This window comes from Artemia sp. Qi Xiang Cuo, chromosome 14 (genome assembly GCF_049724085.1).
Source record: "Artemia sp. Qi Xiang Cuo chromosome 14, ASM4972408v1, whole genome shotgun sequence".
Classification (NCBI taxonomy): Eukaryota; Metazoa; Arthropoda; class Branchiopoda; order Anostraca; family Artemiidae; genus Artemia; species Artemia sp. Qi Xiang Cuo.
The window spans coordinates 39,731,627-39,755,640 of NC_142807.1; the positions used below are offsets into that span (position 1 = coordinate 39,731,627).

Genomic DNA, 24,014 nt, shown 5'->3' on the forward strand with positions numbered 1-24,014 from the left:
ATGTGATGATCATGTTGAAAATTGGCGCTGATTTGTAAATCGGCGCCGAAAACTAGAAAATGTTTCAAGCTCAAATCGACGCTGATTTCTTGTAAAATCGGTGCTGATTTGGAAATTAGTTCCCGAAATCAGCTACGTGTGCCCAGCCCTTTAATTATAATAATAAAAATGAGAGGCTGAGGCTATAATCTGCTAGTGCTACCTATTTGTGCTACTATTGCTATAGAAAGTAGCAGATATTCTATACGACAATCCAACCCTATTTTCTGCTCAACTACTTAAAAATCTCGCTGCATAGCTTAAATTTTCAAGAGTACATAATGGCGAAAAAGACATACGACCAGCTTTTTAAGCTATTATTGATTGGAGATTCAGGAGTTGGAAAAACTTGTATTCTGTTTAGATTTTCGGATGATGCCTTCAATACAACTTTTATTTCAACCATTGGTAGGCCTAAGCTATGTTTTTGTCCCCACTTTGGATGTATTTAGGGTACAATTCTACTTTAGCCACTTTTGGCTATCTTGGAAAGGGTTTCGGTTAGGAATATGAAACTTTCAAGGATGGGTCTACAGGCTAAAGTAGCCTATGTCCTGGGAGGTATTTTGAAGTACCTACATCCACTCCTTGTCCCTCTAGAGGATCCCAAAACTTGCCTATGTGACAGGTCTATACCAATTGAACTTTTGATAAAACCATATTTTACCTGAATACTTGAGATATTTTTCAATGCCTGCTGCTTTACCTGCTTAGATTGGCCTTGTCTGATTTGATGGTCCTGGTTGTTGTTTTCATCCATTGTGAATTTAAGTGTTTTGAGTTTTTTTTCTTGGTCTTATCATGTTTGATGGTTGGACGAAAGTTTCCTCTTTGTTCCAATGAATCAAATTTTTCTAAAGTTGTGACCTATCTATATTGCTCTTTCAGCCCAGAAAAAATTGGTGTGCCAGAAAGAAATTATTGGGCTTTTTTTTTTAGAAAAACTGTAAATATACGTACATTGTAAATCTACACACACAATTATTGCTTGTTCATGACTTCTGGAAAATTTGTCCCACTCCCTTACCCTTAACATACTTTTCTTAAATTGTCAACTAACTGAAATTAGAGACCCAACAACTAGAGCAAAAGTGTAAATGAAGATTGAAAGGTGTACAAGGGTGAGTGAATATCAATCATGCCATTACTGCTGTTAAATAATCAAGATCTCTCCTAAACATAGTCTACATATTTCTTATATAATGTAAGATATTTAATTACTATAGAAAGTGGTATTTAAGGGTTTTTGAAGTCTTTGATAACAGATATGAGGTACAAATTGTAATATTCATGTTCTGAAAAAATAGTATATAGCCAACATACTTCACAGAGGGTACATAATTTCTGCTTCAGTTTCAACTGAAAGATTTTTTTAGTCTGTATAATTGGAATGTCCAAAGCAGGACCCTCTGATCTGAGGGTCCCCTTCCTAATCTTAATAATTATAGGGCTGCACACCTTTTGACTTGCGATTGTTCAGGGATCAGAAATGTGCACTATCTTCTCAGACTCAGCTGTAAAGTGGATTTCTAAAGTGCACAAATCAACATCTGACTAAGATCTATGCTGCTTTTGAAATCTTCTCTTTGACCTACAAGAAAGAAATATTATCATCCAGTTTCACCATGTTCTAAGTCATCAGGGTGTACACTATAATGAAATTGCTGGCATGTTGGCAAATTCTACAGTGGATAAACCTATTTCTATCAACACCAGGTCTTAATGTGACACAATACAAATGGTTTTTACCTCCTATTCTCATCTTGCCCTGGCGGAAAACTAGTGTTCTTTATTTCAGAATAAAGAGTAACTCTCTGATTTTAAGAAAGAAACTCTCTGATTTTTAAGAAAGGAATACACTTGGAATAAAAGCAATGATTCATACTACAGATTTTGTTTTAAAGTACCAGTGACTTTACAACACAAAATTTTTGAATGCTACAGTACAGTTTACCTAGAAGCAAATATCAAACATACATTTAAAAGACTAAAGACAAATAAAGATATCGACAAGCCATTTAAAGCCAATTACAATGCAGGAGATGAAAGACACATGTACAAAAGCATTAGTTATTTTCTCATGGATAACAATATTGTTTGAGTCAGTTTACCCATAGAGTTCTGCAGTGCAGAAGAGAGCAAGTAGGTTGAGCCATATTGGTACCAGCTGGCCTATAGGCCTTAAATTATTGGGAACAGGCAGCTCGGGTACTCGTGTTTCCCACAAGCCATCCAATTCCCTTGTTCCTTAGTTTTCTTTTGTTTTATGTTATTGTATTTGTTATATGTCAACCAAGAATATTATATTCCTTAATAATTGTATAGCAAAAAAAAGGTTATATAAAGATTGTGTTGATGCTGAAGGAAAAAAGCAGCTTTTTTGTTTATCTGATGATTGTATTGATTTTTGATTTATCAATTGTGTATTCAGAAGAAACCTCCTCGAAACCGAAAGGAGCCTCTTATGGATTCCAGGTGCTGTTTTTCAAAGCAAGAAGAAGAAGGGATCATTTAGGGAGTGGACTTTAATTTTACATTTGGTGTTTGATTTGAACCAATGTTGGTATTCAAATGTCCCCAATATGTATTCCTAATGAGTATTATTTTAACATAATGTAGTGTCTGCACCTTAAAACAAAGCACAGCATATGACCTAAAGCATAGTCAGTGCTGTAGCATTGACTTATCAAAGCTTACCATAATGTTGAGCATTATTGTGTGTTATATTGTTTTTGCTCGTCTATAAAATATAGAACACACGATCATAGAAAGTCAGACAAGGGTTCATTTAATCCTAACTTCCAAGATCCCATGTCCTTTTTTGGAAGTTTAGTTCTTTTTCGAGGAAATTTGGCTTAGTAAAAAGCATCTATGTGTATAGAGTATGTTGTTCTTGCTGAAAACTTTATTTGCAGAAAAAAACAATGTTTAAAAAATGGACATCAGCAACACAAAACAGTGTTGTTTGCAACAAAATAAGCTACAGTTCGGCAGCAAAATAGAAAAGTTGTAACTGACACAGTGAGTAAGAAGTTTCCATGATATCAATATCAATATATGTATTTAACAACAACTATAATCTACATACAAAAATCAATATGGTTCACCCAAAACAAAACGGTTGATGGGGGATGAATCAGGTGAAAAAAAAATACATACATATTTAAATTCACTATAATAAGAAAGAAAAAAGAAAACAAATAAATGTAAAATAATAATGGTTATACTGTGAGGGCAGCAACTACATATCATGTCCATACTGTGGGGTCGCACTCACCAACCAACAATTACAACAGTTTAAATCGAATCAAGTCCAATTTCCTCTTGAATTTCTTTCCCTTTTTACATAACGTTTAGGGGCCCAGGTTGTGCTTAAATGTGCTTTATTTTTTGCTTTAGTGTGAATATTATGATCATTTCTTTACTGAGAATTCATATTAGAAAATAATCCTTTGTTCTTATAAGTTCTTTTACCTTTCATGTTCTTTGTAATATTATTCTCACATTTATGTTTAAACGACTTTTGTCTCCAATTCAGTAGTCTCTTTACTTTTAATTTTTCTTTTGTAGGGATTGATTTCAAGATCAAAACAATAGAATTGAGAGGATTTAAAATAAAACTACAGATATGGGATACAGCTGGACAGGAGAGATTTCACACAATAACAACATCCTATTACCGTGGCGCCATGGGCATTATGCTTGTTTATGACATAACCAATAATAAAACCTTCGACAACATTGGAAAATGGATTAGGCAGATTCGCATGGTAAGAGTATGGCTTTAGTTTTTTTTTAGAAACTATGTCACACCTGGTTCAAGGCAAGAGTATGTCCATATTAAATTTCAAACTGGTTAATGGCTAAAGAATTGCTAGGGAGACTTGATTAGTAGCCTACTTAATACTGCCTAAGAATCGAGTTTTTTCCTGATAAGAGCCTTGCGCATTAGGGAAGATATATAGATGGCATTTAAAGGTATATAACTTAAATTTAGTAATATATATACCACTATCTCATATCATATAATGCTTGCGCCCCTCCAGACTCAAAACTTGGGAACCTTTGAGACATTATAAAACACCATGGAAAAACAAAGTGCACCCCATTCCTGCATTCCCCATTTCAATCAAGGGAAGATTTGGTGTGGTATTACAGGTTAAAATCTGGATACCTGTTGCTGAATTCTCTTCGATTCCAATGGAAGCTCCATCATTCACCACTGTGTAGGTGGTGTAAAACATCAGTGGAAACCCCCCAACATATCTTTTTTGAGTGTATGGTTCTGGCACCACAAATCACAAAGATTAAGTTAAGTTGCCAGAAAATGGGTGTTCCAGAAACATTTGATACCATCATCAATTTAAAACAACATCGTAACACTGAAAGACTAATCTATAATTTGATGATCCAGATCATGAAGACGACAATGGAACATTGATAGAATTCTACAGTGCAGAAGAGAGCGAGAATGAGTAGGAAGCACTGTATTGTTACCAGCCGGCCTATTGGCCTTAAATTGGGAACAGGTAGCTCAGGTACTCGCGCTTCCCACAACCCATCATCAAAATTATGGCTTCAAATGACATGCCTAGTGGAGTGTATTTTTAATTTTCAGGTGCTGCTTTTACAGATATAGAATTAATGCTGACCATTTCTGAAAACATAACTGAGCTGAAGAAAAAGAAGGATTGAAGATACGAAATCAAAGGGTGAAATGACTGCATGGTAGTCCATATACCCTCATACAAATTCTGGAACTGGAACTATCTATATAAATACACACAAGAATGATATGGGAGTGGCTATTCTCTCCACCTGAAGGTGATCCAAATGGTCCCTCCTTCATCCCCAGAACCTGAAAAAATTGTAGATTAAGAATATGCTTGTTTTCGTATTTTCAATTCCCTCCCGTCAGTGAAGATCCTGGGGTATCCTGGCCACTTTTTATTCGAAGGAGGGAGAGGGGTCTATCCTTGCAAATTTTCTTCATAAGGCCTGATTTTACCAAAATGTTCGCGTTTGGCCAAAGGGGGTTTCATAGAATAATGAAGCTGAATGGTGACTTCATTTGAAGCCCCAAGCAAAGCTTAAAGTATACCCTCCACGATTGAAATTTGTTTTATGTAATCTCAATAGGCTATTCAGTTAATTTGCTTGATGAATAGTTGACAAGAGTCAGTCCACTAAACCCCGGAAAACAGAGTGGGCTACTTTTGATTCATTGGCCCCCGATCATCACTGACAAATAACTACAGGATCCTTCCTTATTTCGCTAGACAGTGTGATCTAAGGTACTTTATGAATAAAGAGAGTCATTTTGTTTGTTTTATTATTATATATTTCAGTGGATCATATTTGTTAACCAAAATGTCTACTTCCTCCATGACCAGCAACATGGATATGCCAAGTATCTCTTTTGGCGTTTGTGCAACATCAAAGGTTGTTAGAAATACCGGTTGCGGTTGAATGGACCACTAAGATCTAACCTAAAAATGGTGGTCCAGACATTCTAAACAGGCCTCTTCCTTAAAGAAAGAGCATTACATTTTATTTTTGCATGTAAAAGAGAGCCCTGTAAAGCAACTTGTTAAAGGTTTGTCAATCAAAGGAGACTGGTTCAGCTATCTTATTTCAGGGTTTCTAGTCTATTAATTAGAAAGATAAAGGTCGGTGTTTCGATGGTACACATAATTGGCAGATTGTTAAAGATGAACGTTTTATTGGAACAATGACAAGGGTGCTTGGTTGGCATTCGAAAACACTGTTAGATGCTGCTGTAGAAATACTCGAGTGCAGAATTATGATGGCATCAACTCTTGTGTGTCATCCCTTTGGAACCTATAAAACGCTTGATTGCAACCAAGCATTTTGCCAAATTCCGGTTTTATGTAGCCATTTTGCTAACTTGCTGAAAAATCTTAGCATATTCAATGATGAGTATTGCTTGCTATTCCAGGAAGATTTGAAGGTCACGGTCTCAAGTTAGATAAAAACTGAATGTTAATCCTAGGTTGAGAGGCCAAGTTAGTTAAAAACAAAGCACTGGTCTAGATCAAAGGACATATTTCTTTATTTTAATTCAGTTTTTTTTTATTCAACATCTTTATTAAATTTAATTCATGTCAGCTTGACGACCGGTTACAAAAAATCACAAATATGCTTAAAAACGCAACCAGTACACAATTGCTAGATTACACAACTAACCAAATAATCACTGAAATAAGCACAAAATAAAGAACAAAAAAGAGATGTTAATAATACTTTACAGAACAATAAATTAAAAAAAGTATTATTAACAGAAAAAAAATTACTTAAATTGTCCTCTCTCGCAATCCAGTCCCACACTCACCAATTGCCTGCAAGGAGATGCTCCTGTCTCAAAAAAGTTTCACAAAGGGCCATAACATGGTGATTCCGACATTTAGAAACAAAATCAACTATCTCATCACATGAAGAAGTAAGGTGGCAGCTCCACGAACACGTATTGAAATGAGCATTTAGCATATTTCCAAGATACGAGGAATCACAATATTTACTACTGCAAAAGTCGATAACTCACGGTAGACCCTTCATTCGACAAATCTGAAAGTAAATAAATATCAATATCAAACGGGCAACTTTCCAACCGGCTCAACCTCGATGAGGTACCGATTGGTACATCATACATATTTGTATCTAATAAACACTTCCATAGCTCTCATTGTGAAAAGGCGGAGCTGAGCTCTAGGAACGAATAAATAATTATAAGAGTATTAAATGAAAAGAGAACAAAATATTGATAGATAATAAACCAAAACAACAAAATAAGCACAAGCAACTAAAAGCAATCCGCCAGTGACCGAATCCTGCAAGCAATGGTCTCTGCGTGGAGTTTTGCAAGAATTAGCCCACAATCAGACCAGCCATTTCGCACTCCAAAACTATCCCTTGCCGTATTCAGAATGTCACGACGGCGTTTCTTTAGGGCCTCTGACACGAAAATGCCTGACTTAGCAAGTTTAATTTTGCTCTTGAAAACTTTCCTTGCCAATTCACTGTTTCTCAACTTCACAAACACCGATGCAATATCTCTTTGGTCTTGTGTAGTGGAATTATTTAAACGGTAGTGGTAAATACTCTGGAAGTCATTTTGCGAAAAACCGGTAACTCCCATTTTCTGCGTTATGTTGTTACTTTCAAATCGTTGTTGTTACCTGAAGCAGTTATTGTTGTTACAATAACTGTTTCACTCCATGGAAAACTAGGCTATCTAGGAGCTTTTCTTGTGCAAAATCGTCTATTCTACTTTCGATCTGTGCCATGCGATTTTCCAGCCCTTGAATTTCTGCTTTCAAACTTTTGTTTTACTTTAATAAGCTTTGAAACTTTGGTGTACACTCAAGGGACACTGAGGCATAGATTTCACTAATTATTGTCTGACACGATTGTTTTAAGGAATCCTCACTTTTCTGTTGTTTATCCCCATAATTTTCTAAAACTTTCTCAGTAATTGTTTCCGTCATTGATTTTTGCGTTCTTGCAATCTCATCCTCGCTAGCAACAATTCTTTCCAATACCTGAGATGATGAGCTCGCTGGTTCCCTGATCTTGATGGCAGCTTATGATTTGCTTTGTTTGTAGATTTTAGGAGAGCTTTTAGCTTCTTCAAACGCAAGCTTTACTCCTTTTCCCGTTTTTTGCTCCTTGTTCCTTAATTTTAGCTTCATACGATACCGAACTTTTTTTTCAATGTGTCCTATTTCCTTGTGATCTCCGTAGCAGAAAACAGTGAAGTTTTCTCGGCCTTTGCTATCTTCAACGATCTGCAGGACTCTGACTGGCCTTAACGGGAATACTTGGAAACGAGCTAGGGCTAAATCAAACTGTTTAAAGGGCATTTTGAAGACAAAAACGAGACAAAAAAATCACTTATCTTTCACTGAGCAGGCCCACCAATGGCAATGACAATCACCTTCGGTGAGTGGCCAGATGGACCGTGGAGACCTGTAAACGTTTATTCCATCTTAATCTGACATCCACAACAACGGTTATAATATTATCCAATAATCCAACGCAAATTTTTCACAGTGCTATCTGATTTCACAACTTCTGTAATCACTGAATTAATTCAAGGTTAAAGAATCAAGTTAAAACAATTCAAAAGTCCAAACAGGTGTAATCTCTTTGAGAGCTAGTTCAAGACTGAATATAGTTCGAGTGTTTGATTTTAGTTTTGTCTGTTAACCTTTTTTTCTTTTTATTTCTCAACAGGTTTGTACAAATTTATGCATGTAAATGTAAGCATACTGGCTGGAATTTTGACTAGGAGATGGTAGATTTGTGTGCTACTTTTACAATTCAGTTAAGATGTAAGTAAACACTGCGACAACTAAACAGCTCCCGAGTCAACGGGAGGGTAGTCACCCATAAGTGGTGTAAGAATTTGTATAAATATAAGCAAAAACTGAAATATAAGCAGAAAATTAGACTACAGCCTTCCTGGGGGGGGGGATAGTTTTCGTCCAGATTCGCACGCTAGAACTTGGATGACCCTTTTAGGAAAAGAAATGTAAGTTAAAAATGCATACAATTAAATAGCAACCAAGCCAATGGGTGGGCGCCCCCTCCTCTTGATAGTCAACATATTGATATAAATTAAAATAAAAACTAAATAAGAATTAAACTGCTACCAAGCCTAAGCGGGGTCATACCCCCTCCTCTCTGGACTCGCCAAGGTATCAACTGTGGTTTCCCATATAACACCAACCATATTAATCGTTCAACCTATCTGAAAACAAGGAGAAATGGGGGGGGGATTTTCTTTCTAGGGATTTCAGACGGCTCCACACCCAACATTTTTTTTAGAAAGAAATAAACCCAGATTAAATTTTCATCCCCTCCCAGAAAATATTTTGTTTGGTCCTTCTCCGTGAAGCCTTCTTTTTGTGCACCATTAATCTTTCATTTTTTTTAAGTTGTTCGAGAAACTTTATTTTTAAATTTAACTTCGAGAAGCTTCTTCGAGAACTTCATTTTAAATTTAAACTTTTTTTTTAATAAGAAATAGTTTACAGGCTTATCCTGTTTACATAATAAAAAAAAAGAGGAGTAAATGTGTTAAACAAGTTTGATTTTATGTCGCTATGTTTTGTATCTGATTGGGAAAAGGCAGCTTGTTGTATAACTATTACATAATGGATTTTTTTTTAGTATGCTTCTGAAGATATACAACTAATGATCATAGGAAATAAATGTGACATGGAAGATTATAGGCTGGTCAGTAAGGACACAGGAGAAAGGGTAAGCTTTAACTTTTTTTTCAGAGGTTAATAAAAAAGACTTTTTCAACAAAATAAGTTTTTAAAAAAAATTAAAGAACTCTATTAAACCAAAATGAACAAAAATTGAATCAAATGGTCTACCAAGAATACAACTACCACAAATCAGTATCAATAAATAAATGAAACCCAAAACAAACAGAAAATAAAAATAATAACGAGGAGAAAATAATATGAGCGGGGTTCTAAACCCCAAACTTTCTAAATGCCAGAATATAATTTGTACTTTACTGGAAAAATTCAAATGAATTTACAGAAAAAAATATGCATTGTCAGTTTAATATACATATGCTGATATTTATTCCTTAAAATCTTAATTGATTTTTAATATCAATAAAGTACGAAAACATTATTATTATATGTCCCCAGGGCATAACTTACAACCTTAGCCCTGAGGGCGGTGGGGGGGGGGGGGGGTTATCCTCAAAGACCTAATCTCTAGAACTTTCAACTACGTTCAACAGAATGGCCATCTAAAAATTTTGATTGGATGTGTTTGGGGAAATGGTGGTCGTAAGAGGGGTGTTTTTTACCCTCCAAACACTTTCGACTATTAAAGAGGGCAGTAGCCCTCTCAATTTCCAATTGAACGAGCCTTTTTTGAAGTTTCTGTGACAACACTATCTATAAAAACCTTATATGCCCCCTGGACATAACTTACAACCTTTGCCCTGGGGGCTCTAGGGGGTTTTGTCATCCTCAAATACATAATTTCCAGAACTTTCAACTTCGTTGAACAAAAAGGCTATCTCAAAACTTTGATTGAATATGTTTGGGGAAATGGTGGGCGTGAGAGGAGGGTTAGTTGCTCTCCGATCACTTTCGACTATTAAAAAGGCACTAGTCATTTAAAATTCAAATCGAATTAGCCCTTTTAAGTTTTTACGACAAAACTTTCCGTAAAAGAAAACCTTATATGCCCCCAGGGAATAACTTACAACCCTTGTACTTAGGGCTCTGACGGGGTTATCCATCCTCAAAGACCTAATTTCTAGAACTTTCAACTACGTTAAACAAAATGGCTGTCTCAAAATTTTGATTGTATGTGTTTGGGGAAATGGTGGGCGTGAGAGGGGGGTTAGTTGCCCTTCAATCACTCTCGACTAACAAAAAGAGCACTAGCCCTCTGAATTTGAGCTGCGGGGGGTGTCATCCTCAAAGACGTGATTTCCAGAATTTTCAACTACGTTGAAAAAATGGCTATCTAAAAATTTGATTGTATGTGTTTGGGGAAATGGTGGGCGTTGGAGGTGATTAGTTGCCCTCTAATCATTTTCAACTATTAAAAAGGACACTAGCCATTTCAATTTCCAATCGAATGAGCCGTTTTTGAAGTTTCTACGACAACGCGTTAAAAAAAAACCGTATATGCCCCCAGAGCATAACTTACAATCCTTGCCCTGAGGGTTGGGGGGGGGGGGTGTCATCCCTAAAGACCTAATTTCCAAAACTTTCAACTACGTTGAACAAAATGGCTATCTAAAAATTTTGTTTGGATGTGTTTGGGGAAAAGGTGAGCGTGAGAAGGGGGTTAATTGCCCTCCAATTGCTTTCGACTATTAAAAAGAGCACTAGTCCTTTGAATTTCCAAGTGAATGAGCCTCTTTTCAAGTTTCTACAACAAAGCTTTCTATAAAAAGCTTATATGCCCCCAGGAAATAACTTATGGCCCTTGCCCTGAAGACTCTGGGGGAGTGTCCTGCTCAAAGATATAATTTCCAGAACTTTCAACTGTGTTGAATAAAATGGCTGTCTCAAAATTTTGATTGGACGTGTTTGGATAAATGGAGGGCGTGGAAGAGGTGTCAGTTGCCTTCCAATAACTTTCGACTATTAAAAAGGGCAATAGCCCTTCAAATTTCCAGTCAAATGATCCCTTTTTGAAATTTTTACGACAACGTTGTCTATAAAAACATTATATGCCCCCAGGGCATAACTTACAACCTTTGCCCTGAGGACTGTGGGGGGGGGGGGCTGGCTGGAATTCTCCAAAAAGACCTAATTTCCATAGCTTTCAACTACGTTGAACAAAATGGCTATCTCAAAATTTTGATTGGATGTCTTTGGGGAAATGGTGGGCGTGAGAGGCGGGCTAGTTGCCCTCCAATCACTTACGACTATTAAAAAGGGTACTAGCCCTTTGAATTTCCAATCGAAAGAGCCCTTTATGAAGTTTCTACAACAATGCTTTCTATAAAAACCTTATATGCCCCCTGGGCGTAACTTACAACCCTTGTTCTGAGGGCTGTGGGGGGAGTTTCTTCCTCAAAAACATAATTTCCATCCGGACATCAACTACGTTGGACAAAATGGCTATATCAAAATTTTGATTGGATCAGTTTGGGGAAATGGTGGGCGTGGAAGGGGTGTTAGTTGCCTTCCAATCACTTTTGACTAGTAAAAAGGGTACTAGCCATTCCAATTTTCAATCGAATGAGCCCTTTTTGAAGTTTCTACGACAACTTCTTCAATACGAAGTGTCCTGGTCTATAGGAAAAAAAAAGTAATGATACATCGTGCCAACATCGTTCTTTACTTAGGCAGCACTATTGCGCTCCCTATTATAGGGGTCTCTAGTCTACCCGGCCATCATCTCCCTCTCTGTCTTCCTTATCTCCCTTCCTGCTCCTCTCCAAGTTATACTTAACTTAAATCTTGAAACCTGAAACTTTATGCCAACCACCCTTCCTCATCCCGAGGAAGGGTGAAATCCCTGTATCCGAAAATCCCTGTTTAACTTTAAGATGAAACCTTAAAATTTCGTGTATTCTTCCCTAATTTTAGTTGAACCCTCTAGTTTGAACTTGCAAAAACTGTGCAAATGGAGACATAAATGTGCGTAAAAGATAAGAACAATATATATATATATATATATATATATATATATATATATATATATATATATATATATATATATATATATATATATATATATATATATATATATATATATTCATTGAGCTGATTCGTTTTAGTCTTTTTTAAATGCGAGCAATAATCCTTACATACATATCTTTCTCTAAATCTAAATGACAAAGCTTAATAAGTCAACATGAGTTTTTGTTAAAATAGGACATTAAATACGGTTTTTACTTCCTACCTCCATTAAACTTTCATACAAAATAGGTGCAGCTTTGTCAGACGTATAAGGATTCCGAGGAGTTATCTTCAGTAGCCTGTGTTTGAGAACCTGCAGATAGAAATGATTTAATTTCGTGAAAATAAAAATAAATCATTGCAAGTTATTTTTCATTAGGACGTTTTGTTTATCAACGCGCTTTTTTTTTTTTTTTTTTTTTTTTTTTTTTTTTTTTTGAAAGAGTATACCAGAGGGAGAACTGTAAACCTCCAGCTAAGGATTTTTCACCTGGAAATTGCTGTGGTCACATTGTTATACCTACCAGGCTTTGCACTCTAGAAATGGCACCGAAAATGCCATTTTTTGTGCCACATGGCACTTCACTATGGTGACGTTGCGACAAATTTATATGAAAAAAGCATGTAGATATGAGCATTAGTTCTAAATGAGCCATTAAACAACTCCACGATCTTGGGGTAGCCTGCTAGCCCTGGTAAGAAAAGAAGACCCATCATTTCTGCATGTGGAAAAAAAAAACGTTGTTCCTTGTTTTTCAAGTTGAGGATGTCAAAGCTTCCGGTTTTGGGTTTTAGACAATTAAAAACTGCTTGGCTATCCTAAAATTTGTGATTGCCGACATTTCAGCCTCTTTGGGTAAAACTCGATATTTTGTGATGCAAAATAGCTGAAAACCACAATATGCTGTGGTGCGATCAAGGCATTAGATATTGCCACTTTCATACAAACGAGCTGTCTCACATTATTCACCAATCACTGGTTCAATACGATCATCGCTTGGAAAAAAAAACGAAAAAAGACACGTCAGTGCTACCCATGCAAAAAAAAAAAAAATATTTTCCTTATTATTCAAGGTGGGATGCTGTAATTCCCAAGTTTAGCATTTTCGACAATGGCGATTTCAATTTTGCACTTTGTATTTCGATATGCTGCTATTTTGAGGGGTCTCAAGCCCTTTTTCAAAATATCCGAGAATTTGTTTTCATAATAAACTTTTACTATCAAGTTAAAACTATATAATAGTTATCATTCCTGAATCCGTCTTCAGATGAAACTTGTTTCTAATTAGACAGTTTTTTTCAAAACTTTTTTTTTGTCTAAAGTTATAAAGATCCTTTCATGCCGACCTTCATGCAAGAGATCGAATGGCCCATCATTATTGTATTAATTTAAGGAGATTTTCAAAAAAATGTAAAAAGAGATACTAAAATCCAGACCGATCGGAAATAAAGTCATATGATAAGGTAAAATTAAAACGAACAGGATTTACTATGAATGAATAAATGAACCCTTAAACGAACAGAAATTAGAATGAATAATAACGGAAAATTTAAAATGATCAGAATTTACCACAAATAGAAGTTGGGTAGCGCCTCCTATAAACCATTAAAACTATTGTGTCAGTTGGCCCTCTATTGAAAACGATATGTTTTTCAAAATGTTTTTCTTTTTATGAAAACATCAAAAAAAAGGAAGGAAATACAATACTGATCAAGGTTACATGAAGTTAAAAAAATATGTCATAGAATAAATACATTTATTGCTTCCAATTTACCTTACTATTGTAAAAGGACTCTTTTTCCGTCTTAAGCTTTCCTTTTTATTATTTTTCATTTAAAGGTATAGAGAACCTTTGCCTAAATAAAACTCTTAAACAAACATTGATTTTTAAAATATAATGGTATATAAAACAAGAATTACTAGAAGTTTCACTAAATTTATTTTTACAATTTTTTAATAAAAAAGGAAGAACTGTTTTAAAAGATATTTTGATTTCACTAAGTGCAAGTGACCCTTTTGAGGTTTTACGAGGGTGGTAACGCCTCTTGCTGTTATTGGGATTAAATAATCATGGAAAAAGAAACATTTTCAGGCATATTCAGGAATTTATTACGTGTTAGAGATACCTATTGCGTTGTACTAACCCTATACTGTCAACTTTGCTGGACTGATTTAGTAGCACAAATTAATACTCCCAATATCTTTTCATTAAGAGACTCTAGATGGCAAAAGGATTTCTTAAAATAGAATTTGCTCGGGTTCCATGTCTTATTTGTCTATGCTATTTGTATCATTTTTAGATTTTTTTCTATAGCAAAATATTTTTCTACTATTTGTTTCGAATGAGCCATCTCATTCCTGAGGACCATTTCTTATTTATTTCTAAACTGGGTTATTTTTCATCTACACTTTTCAAAATTCGAGCCATCTTGAAAATATTTTCAAAACGAAAATTTATCTAGAATTGACCAGGTACTTTAGACCAGATTCAGCTATCTTTCCCTGAGCATTATAAATACTCAACTCTCGGGTGCTTGGATTTTTCTGGGGGGGGGGAGGGCTTAAAAAATGTTTAAAAGGGATTCAAAGCTTCGAAGCAAGACTTTCCTAGTAATGACATATTTTCACCGAATGTTCTAAATATTCGCACCTCCGGTATTTTTATTCCTGGGAGAGGGAGACCTAATCTCTTCCCTCTCTATGCTAGTCTATGTGGATAACGACGACATAACTACTGGTTTAGAATGTTTGATTATTTTCAGATAGCAAAGGAGTACAATACGCTGTTCGTTGAAACCTCTGCCAAGGCCAATATCAATATTGAGAAAGCTTTCACCGATTTAGCAGACGCAATACTGTTAAGTAAGCCTCCAAGTTCGAATGCTGATGTGAATAAAGTTCAAGTAGATACAGGTAGTCAACTTGGAAGCTCAAAGTGTTGTTAAGTTATTCTTTTCAACTTTTATTTCAATGTTCAGATTTTAGTCGTTTCGATTGGATTCAGCTTGTTTTTAATTTTCAATTCATTCCAGTTTGATTGTATACCTCTTTTGTTTTCAAGGATCATGTGTCTGAAATAAGGGCTAGTCCTAGATGATTTGTCATCTCTGGTGAAATACACACCTCTTCCAACTATGTATGTTTTTTTTATATAAAATGTTAATCTGATAAAAGCTTGTTCTACATAATTAAAAAAAATGTGTCTTAGATAAACATATGGCTTCCCTGCCACCCAGAGCATCAGACGGAACTCATTTCTTTGTGGCATGTAATTTATAGAAATGGTTCCGGTTGGCAGTATAGGGGTGTAGATTCCAGTGGCTTGTGTTATATGCTGCTTTGAACGTTTCTTCGAAGGGAAATCAAGATTTCTGTATGCTGGTTTTGCGGAGACAACTTTGAACCTTATTGATTACATTTTCATAGCTAATTGAAAAATAGGGTTTTGTGTTACTTCATTGGATACATTGAGGAAAAAAATTTCTGAGTGACATATTTTCTGAAATTAAGGACCTAATATTTACTTGTCTGAAAAGTTATACATTAATGGCTTCAAATGGCTCAAAATGGCTTGAAATGCTTCAAACCTCATTAATGACGCGCACGTATTTGACAATAGGCTATGTCATTGTCAAATTTGTAAATTGAAAACATAGAAATGCGTCATGAAGCTATTTCGAACAAAATGGAGGAAATTAGGTTTTGGCTCCTCCAAATCTTGACCGTCTAGTCCAGTCTATGCTTTCGAAATGAAATTACTATTTATAAAATTTTAAAAATTCAGTCTGTAGCTATTAACGTGTCTAGGTTAAGCTTGGATGAATAGATATTTTGATCAGCCTGTTCTTTTAGAAGTAAAAATACAAAGTATATTTAAGAGTATTTAATATACCACTACACCGTAGTGTAGACCTTTGAGGTAGCTTTGATGTTGACCGAAATTTTTACAAATAAGTGTATAACGGAGGTCTACAGGGATGGTCTAGTATACCCGAGTAAAAACCTGAAGCTAATCATAAGAATTTGTAGAATTATTAGCTGAACCTAATATTCTCGTTAAATATTGCAAGTATTGGTGTTGATGAAAGTAATTGTAAGTAAATTGAATAAGGAAATAATTTTAGTAGCATTTAAGTCTTAATGTAGTAGCATTTGTAATAAGTCCCTTGCCAGTATGCTTTTGTCGCGCCTAGTTGTTAAACTTCGTGAGGTTAGATATAATTTTAATAAAACAATTCAAGTTTGTCATTATTTCCCTAGTCCAACTCGGTAACGCTATACTGTATGTGGCATTAGTAGTATTTAATTCCTATAAGAGCCATGTTAGAAAAACAATTACAGCTGTTTGTCCAGTTGTCTAGTTCATCCTACTGTGGATGGCTGCCATGGACTTCGCAATAGGAAAGAGATAACGAGATAAGAAACAGCATTGAGAAATACAAATTCTTCTTTTAAATTCCCTCCAACCCCCCCCCCCCTTCACAAAAAAAACAAATTATTAATCAATTTCAGATCGTTCTATTGGATGAACAAACAGTTAAATATACAGCAAATCAAAAAAACATTTCATTATATTTTTGTCTGGCTTGCCTAACCTAGGAGTGCGTTTCAGCGTGCTCTGGCTACATATCCGTAAAGGTTTGTGTTCCCTGGATTCAGCTTTATCTTTCTACCGAATTATATTTTTTAAATTTGGTTTGCATTTTTGGATTGAAAAATACGTTGTAAAAAGGAAAACTTTCCTATTTTTTGAACAAAAATGGTAACGTCAAGCAAACGCCAATAGTAACGTTAAATAAAAAATACTTCCCTATTCATTTTTCAAGGAAAAATCTACGTAACGTCATAATTCTGGTTCTGTAAATGGATGGATTCTAAACCTAAGAATCCATAAGAATCCAATGATATAAGTATTTTGTTTTTTATTTTGTAGTTACTGCTTGTAGTTACTGCTTCATGCTTGTCTTAGTATCGTATTTCTCACAGGTAAAATAAGCCTGAAGTATTGTCTTGGACGTTTTACCATAAAAGCACTATGTTCTCATGTTAAATGATTGTTATCCAAGTGTGTTAACCAACATGTGGCATTCTGAGTGTTTATTGTAAACTACATCATTTAGGCTACTAGGTTGCAGTTACTACTGTAACCACGATTATACATATAGGGAAGTTAAGATGAGTGGCGTAAGTAGACCATGTGACGCTGAAACGCACTACATCTCATTTGTATTCAATAAGCTTCTAAGTCGAAGTCATAATCCGCTATTTTCCTTTACAAAATACCGAAGTAGAAACGAAGGAATCACTTGAATTGTTTTTTTTTTAAACGGAATTTTTATTGAACTATAAAGAAAAAATTCATGTTTAGATTTGAAAAGTAATAAATGATAAGTAGCAAAAAGTAATCGAAGGTTAAAGTTAATTGACATTTCATGATCTGTAAAACAACAGTTAAGCTTGAAGTAATGCAAGTTGAAAAAAGAAGAAGAAGAACAGTGGCCAAGAAAATTCAATATATTCACACAAATATAGCTGAAAAATGCACTTCACCCAGAGTGACCCCCGCCCCTTTTTGTATCCACGACTCAAGAAGTATGGTTTTTCCGAGACCACTCCCTCTAGAAACGGTAGGAAAATGTGTGTGCTTGAAATTCAGCGTTTCTTTCTTTTTTAAAGCTTTCTCTTTGTTATCCACATGCAGCAGTCAATTCTTTAGTTTTCTTTTCTTTTTGGTTTTTGGATTCAACGTGTACGTTAAATGAACGACTAAACAATAAGATATTCTATGATGATTTGAATGGTGAAAAATTCGATTTAAAATGAACTCCTGTTCTCTGAATCTATAATTATTTACTTTTAATGAACTTGATTCAGGTTAAACTCAGTATAACGGGCTCGTGTCCATTCCAAGAAGTTGATAACTGCACAAATGCCCAGTTGATTTAGACCCACTAGAAGACTCAATGAGATACTACCTTGTTTTTGAAAAGAGTCATATACGTTTTTTTGTTTTGGCCACAGTGACATGAAACATTGTGGAAGGAAATGTGGTTTTGTTAGTATTTGTAGCTTCTGTAAAAGTTCTGGATTTCGTAAAAACATTTAGAGTTATATCTGCCTTTGTGTAATTATATATTTGTATAGCTTTTAATGTAAAATTATTTTGGAGTTTCTGTTTTGCAAACAATGACATTTTAAAATTCATTAATTTAGCAATAAAATATTATTCCTAATCAGAGCTTCGTTTTATGTTTCCACGAATTTATCAGGAGTGTTGTTTTTAACTTTTATACCAAAATAGTATATCATCTAAACCAGTACTTCCTAAACCTTTCCAAATTCTTCTAGGGGGAGGGGGTTGAGGGGTGTTTAAGCTTGGAAAGGAAATTTAGGGGGATGTGAAGCTTGGAAAAACGGCTTTTTTTGTGATAGAAGTGTCATTCAGAAGTTTGTCTTATAGATTTTGAATAGGTTTTGCTTTCTAATAAATTTTTCTCTGACTTTTTGTAGACTGCAGCAATGTTCATGGGTTAAAATTTATTTTGAAAACAATCCACATTTTCCAGCTAGAATAGTCGAGCTGTTTATTCAGTCAATATGTTGCAGTGGAATGACGAAATCAGTGACATAATCAAATATGACAAAAAAAAAAAATGTGACAACTCAATGTTTATATCAATTAAAAAATCTGATAAAATCTTCAAACTGATTACTTAGAGGGTAAACAAATTTTACTTGTCAAGAAGCATGAATAACCTTAACTCGTTACTCATTTTTCTACCCAACTACGAAGGATGCCATGGTTCCCCCCATAGGGTATCAGGATTTTTCAAATGAATCCGGAACAAGGTAAACAACGTACTGAACTTGTTTAGACAAAAGTACCCTGTGACATGAGAGAGTGTACAGAATATCATGGAAATCATGCTTAAATACTTCTGGCGGCTTCAGTTGCAGAAAATTGGCTGCTGTCAGTTAAAAGGTGGTATATGTAAATAAAATTTTTTAACAGATGCATGGAACAGCAAATGAACGTTTTTACTGATCTATGTTTTTATTGATTTCTATCGTTTCTATGTGATACCTAGTGAGACAGAACCTATCATAATACACTAGATTGATGCTCTGCTTGGCAATACTGAGCCCGGGGTTCGATTTCAGCCGCCAAAAGGCTAGGCAACAAGCTTGCTACCTGTCCTTATAAAGCCACCAAATAAAACATCGATTTAACGCCTTGTGTGCCATCTATGGCTCTGGAAAATTCTTATCCTTTTATGAGACATAAATGTTTTAGTAAAATCTAATGCAAATTTTGCCTTATCAGTATTTAAATTTTGCTCGAACGACCCTTTGATCCTTTGCACATTTCAGCCATTTATAAAAGTAATTTATTTCACTCAGTACAGGTCAATAGAGCGGAGTGAAGCCAAGTTCACTTACTTTTGGGATTCGTAAAAATGTCATTTTTGAGGGAAAGGAATGTGCTAATTGATTTTTGTAACCGACTTAGACAATTGGAACTTCTCTTAAACATGTCCGAATATTCCTTTCAAAATTATTCCTACTTCACTATTATGGTAATTTTATCATGCTACTGAAATCAATGTAACTTTGTGACTTGATGTGCCAGCGAATTGAAATTTCTAACCACAATTCCTTGGTAAAAGGTATAAATAAATGAAAATGAAAAAAACAAAACTGAGATATTCTTCAAAAACTGAAATTAGATCAACAACCTTAAATTATTTACCTTATATGTAAAAAACGTCTTCCAATAATTTTACAGAAATTGCAACTCGTTATTTTGTTTTGTTGATTTGTAAAAAGTAGATAGAGAGACGCTGGACACAGATAATATCCTGAGAAAGATAAGGTAAATGATATTTTAAAGTCTGCATGTCAGTTAACGTGTGTTAATTTATAAAATAGGAAAGAAACACGCCACGTTCTGTAATTCTAATTGTGCTTATGGCAAATTAACCAGTTCCGCTGGCTTAGACCATTTTGTTAAGAATAAAATTACTTATTTTTATATCTACCCTTCGTATCAGATATGCTAAGGAGCTTTAATAGACCGGTGTGAATTAGTCAGGCAAGACTATAGAAGGGGGGGGGGGCTGAATATCCGGTGACTGAGACTCAAAAGGGCCCAATACGAAACATCCGGAAATTTACGTTGCAAGACCAATTGTTAAACTAAAAAGGGATGCGGCACAAAAACATTTATCCTTGGGGAAGAGTCTGGGCACTCAGTGCCCTTTCGCTAGCGGAGGATGGAGTTGAGCAAAAGCTTGTTTGCTTTTGCTATTTTACTTACTATGTTTTCTTTACGCTTAGCTATAAATCTGCCCCAACAAGGAACTTGTTTAATCCTTTCAGCTGTTTCTCCTGTAAATAAATTCCTGTGATCAAGGTAGATATTCAATCTATCCCAAGCGATTTTGTGATAAGCCTGCAGCTGCAACTTACCAAAAAAAGAATAATATACATTGGATTTGTTGGTTCCAGATATATATATTCACCGAGTCAGAACTGATATTGCTTAGATTTTCTATTGGAGAAGGATTTAAATTTGCTTTAAAAACGAAAATTGTCCTTTTTATAAACAACTTTCTGCTAATATTCAATCCATTCTTGATAACACGATGTGCATCAAATTCCAAAATGCATTGTGGTAGATGGATAGAACTGAATCTCAGCTACGCTCTGACAGCAAAATTGTCGTCCTTCCTTGGTATGTTAAAACCGTAGGAGAAAAGAAAAATAAGACACCTACAACTGCACAGAGAACATAAACCTTAAAGGATATTTTGAGGGAGTATACGTTCTTGCGTAATTTCATGGGTGGCATCTCTGGGAGGATTGCTCCTACAAAAACACTCTCTATGTCCACTGGCTAGGCCCTAAAAATATGGTGGATTCCTGCAAAACATGGGTGGTATTTGGCTTCAATGTATTTTTCTTTTTTTCTTAGAACCACTTCATATGGAAGGGGTAGTCATATAACCTTCGGATGGGGCTCATTCGATTGGAAATAAAAATTTCTAGTGCCGTTTTTAAGAGTCAAAAGTGATTAGAGGACAACCAGCTCTCTTCAAACGTCCTTTTCCCCCCAAATACATCCGATCAAAATTTTTATATTGCGATGTTGTTCAAAATAGTCAATAGGTCAATTAACTATACCCCAGGGGTAGACATAACCTCCACAGCCCCTGGGGCCACGACTGTAAGTTTTGCAAATTGTCCATTGTTAGCATGTAAGGTTTTTTGATTGGAGGGGGAGGCATGTGTAATCCTGAGTCTCCAAAAAGGCTTAGTGTATTAAGGTGAAATTTTTAGGAAATGTTAAGAGGGATGCCGACCACAATTAAAAACACCATGTGCATGCTGGTTGTTAAAAGGGCGTATCAGAAATATCTAAAGAACGACTGAGGGTAAGTTGAAACTTTTAGAGTATGTTAGTATAGTCCTAGGTACTATTTTGCTTGCGCCCCCGTACCGAACAGGTTTTTCTGGTAGTCCTATTCTACAGGGGCATTACACCCTTTCAAAGAGAACAGGTTTTTCTGATAGGTAAAGATTTCTACAGGTCATTACACCTTTCAAAGAGACGGGTTTTCTATTGTGACATCGATTTTTGGGAAGTCAAACTCATGGATACATGTTTATTTATTTATTTTTAGTGTTAACTGAACAATGACTAAAGGAACATTTGAAGGTGGAGAAAAAAAAAAGGGGTAATTAGCGATTGGATAATTTTATCAAGAAATGACCGAAAAGTGTTTTGGTTTGCACAGTGTTGTCAATTTTAAATAGTTTAAGAAATAAAAAAAATTAACAAGAAATGGCTGAAAAGTGTTTTGAGGGAGTTGAGTTGCACGAGGGTTCAGTTACATGCGGATTCAGTTACACGAGGATTAGTTAAATGGGGTCGAGTAGCACGGAGGTTCAGTTGTACAGGGTTTCGGTTATACAGGGGTTCAGTTACATGGGGGGTTCAGTTGTAATGTGTTTTGGTTATACATGGGTACAGTTACATGGGGGGTTCAGTTTTTTTTTCTGATTTTGTGTGTTTTCGCAAGAAAATAACTGGTCTTTTAGCAAACTTAGCCATAGCTACCTGAATTGATAGGTGATTTGAATAAAAGGAATTCAAATATTTTGTCTATGAAATAGAAACCAACTCAATTTGCGAAAAGATATTCCATTTGAACAACTCTGATCTGATTGAATTGTTGTTGACAATGAGATTTAATCGCTGCTAAGTCTATTGTTATTGCGAAAAGGGTTACTCAATTTACTTCTTAGTGTTAAATGACTGATTTCCAAATACGATCATTTTGAAAAGCAGACAAAAAAATTGGTTTGTCCCCTCATTTCTGTAGGGCAGGAGATAACTTAATTTACTTAGACAATGAATGATATTAATTAGTGATTGATTGTATCAGTGGAGAAAAAAAGGATTAAACTGATTAACAGTTAAGGTAACCCCAAAGGATCTGTTAACTGAGGTAATTTGTTATAAATTTGAAAAATACCTAACGACGAATCGGAAACGTTTGATTAACATTTGAAAAAAAAAGGAGTAATGGGATTTGCGAATTGGAGGAGATGGGATGGTTATGCACTGTATAATACACAAGTGATGTTTTGGAGAGTTAGGGGTTGTGTATGTCTCTTTGGGCTATGTGTGTCTCTTTGGGAGCGTTTGAATCTTTTGGTTACTAAAGTATTATATTTTCATCATGTTTTAGGATATTCAATTAGGATTAACTTAACTTCATTCCTTGAGTGTTGTCGGGGGTAACACGTAAGTACCAAATTTTGAGTTCACTGCAGGGGATTTTCCACAAGGAGAATTTTCCATGGGGAGGAATTTTCCAGGAGGTGAATTGCTACAAGTTTCACGGGAAAAATAGAAGCTAACTCAATTTGCGAAAAGATATTCCATTTGAACAACTCTGATCTGATTGAATTGTTGCCGACAATGAGATTTAATCGCTGCTAAGCCTATTGTTATTGCAAAAAGGGTTACTCAATTTACTTCTTAGTGTTAAATGACAGATTTCCAAATACGATCATTTTGAAAAGCAGACAAAAAAATTGTTTTGTCCCCTCATTTCTGTAGGGCAGGAGATAACTTAATTTACTTAGACAATGAATGATATTAATTAGTGATTGATTGTATCAGTGGAGAAAAAAAAAGAAAGGATTAAACTGATTAACAGTTAAGGTAACCCCAAAGGAGCTGTTAACTGAGGTAATTTGTTATAAATTTGAAAAATACCTAACGACGAATCGGAAACGTTTGATTAACATTTGCAAAAAAAGGAGTAATGGGATTTGCGAATTGGAGGAGATGGGGTGGTTATGCACTGTATAAGAGACAAGTGATGTTTTGGAGAGTTAGGGGTTGTGTGTGTCTCTTTGGGCTATGTCTGTCTCTTTGGTAGCGTTTGAATATTTTGGTTACTAAAGTATTATATTTTCATCATGTTTTAGGATATTCAATTAGGATTAACTTAACTTCATTCCTTGAGTGTTGTCGGGGGTAACACGTAAGTACCAAATTTTGAGTTCACTGCAGGGGATTTTCCACAAGGAGAATTTTCCATGGGGAGCGAATTTTCCAGGAGGTCAATTGCTACAAGTTTCACGGGGAATCATCCGTACATAGGTTTTTTCCAAATTTTTAAAGAAAATTTGCAAATGAAAAGAGGATTTTTGCACCAAACTTATGTTAATTTCTGCTCGTTTTGGGTTTTGATTCGATTATT

General features: G+C 35.2%; 1 protein-coding gene across 1 annotated transcript; it reads left to right on the forward strand.

Annotated features, from left to right (window-relative positions):
- Positions 1-252: 252 nt before the first annotated feature.
- On the forward strand, positions 253-18,470 carry LOC148944452 (ras-related protein Rab-10-like). The gene is made up of 4 exons (XM_089100524.1): positions 253-447; positions 3,610-3,809; positions 9,232-9,321; positions 15,000-18,470. Exons 1-4 carry the CDS (start codon positions 321-323, stop codon positions 15,180-15,182), a joined length of 600 nt encoding a protein of 199 aa, XP_088956650.1. The 5' UTR covers positions 253-320; the 3' UTR covers positions 15,183-18,470.
- The last annotated feature ends 5,544 nt before the right edge of the window (positions 18,471-24,014 follow it).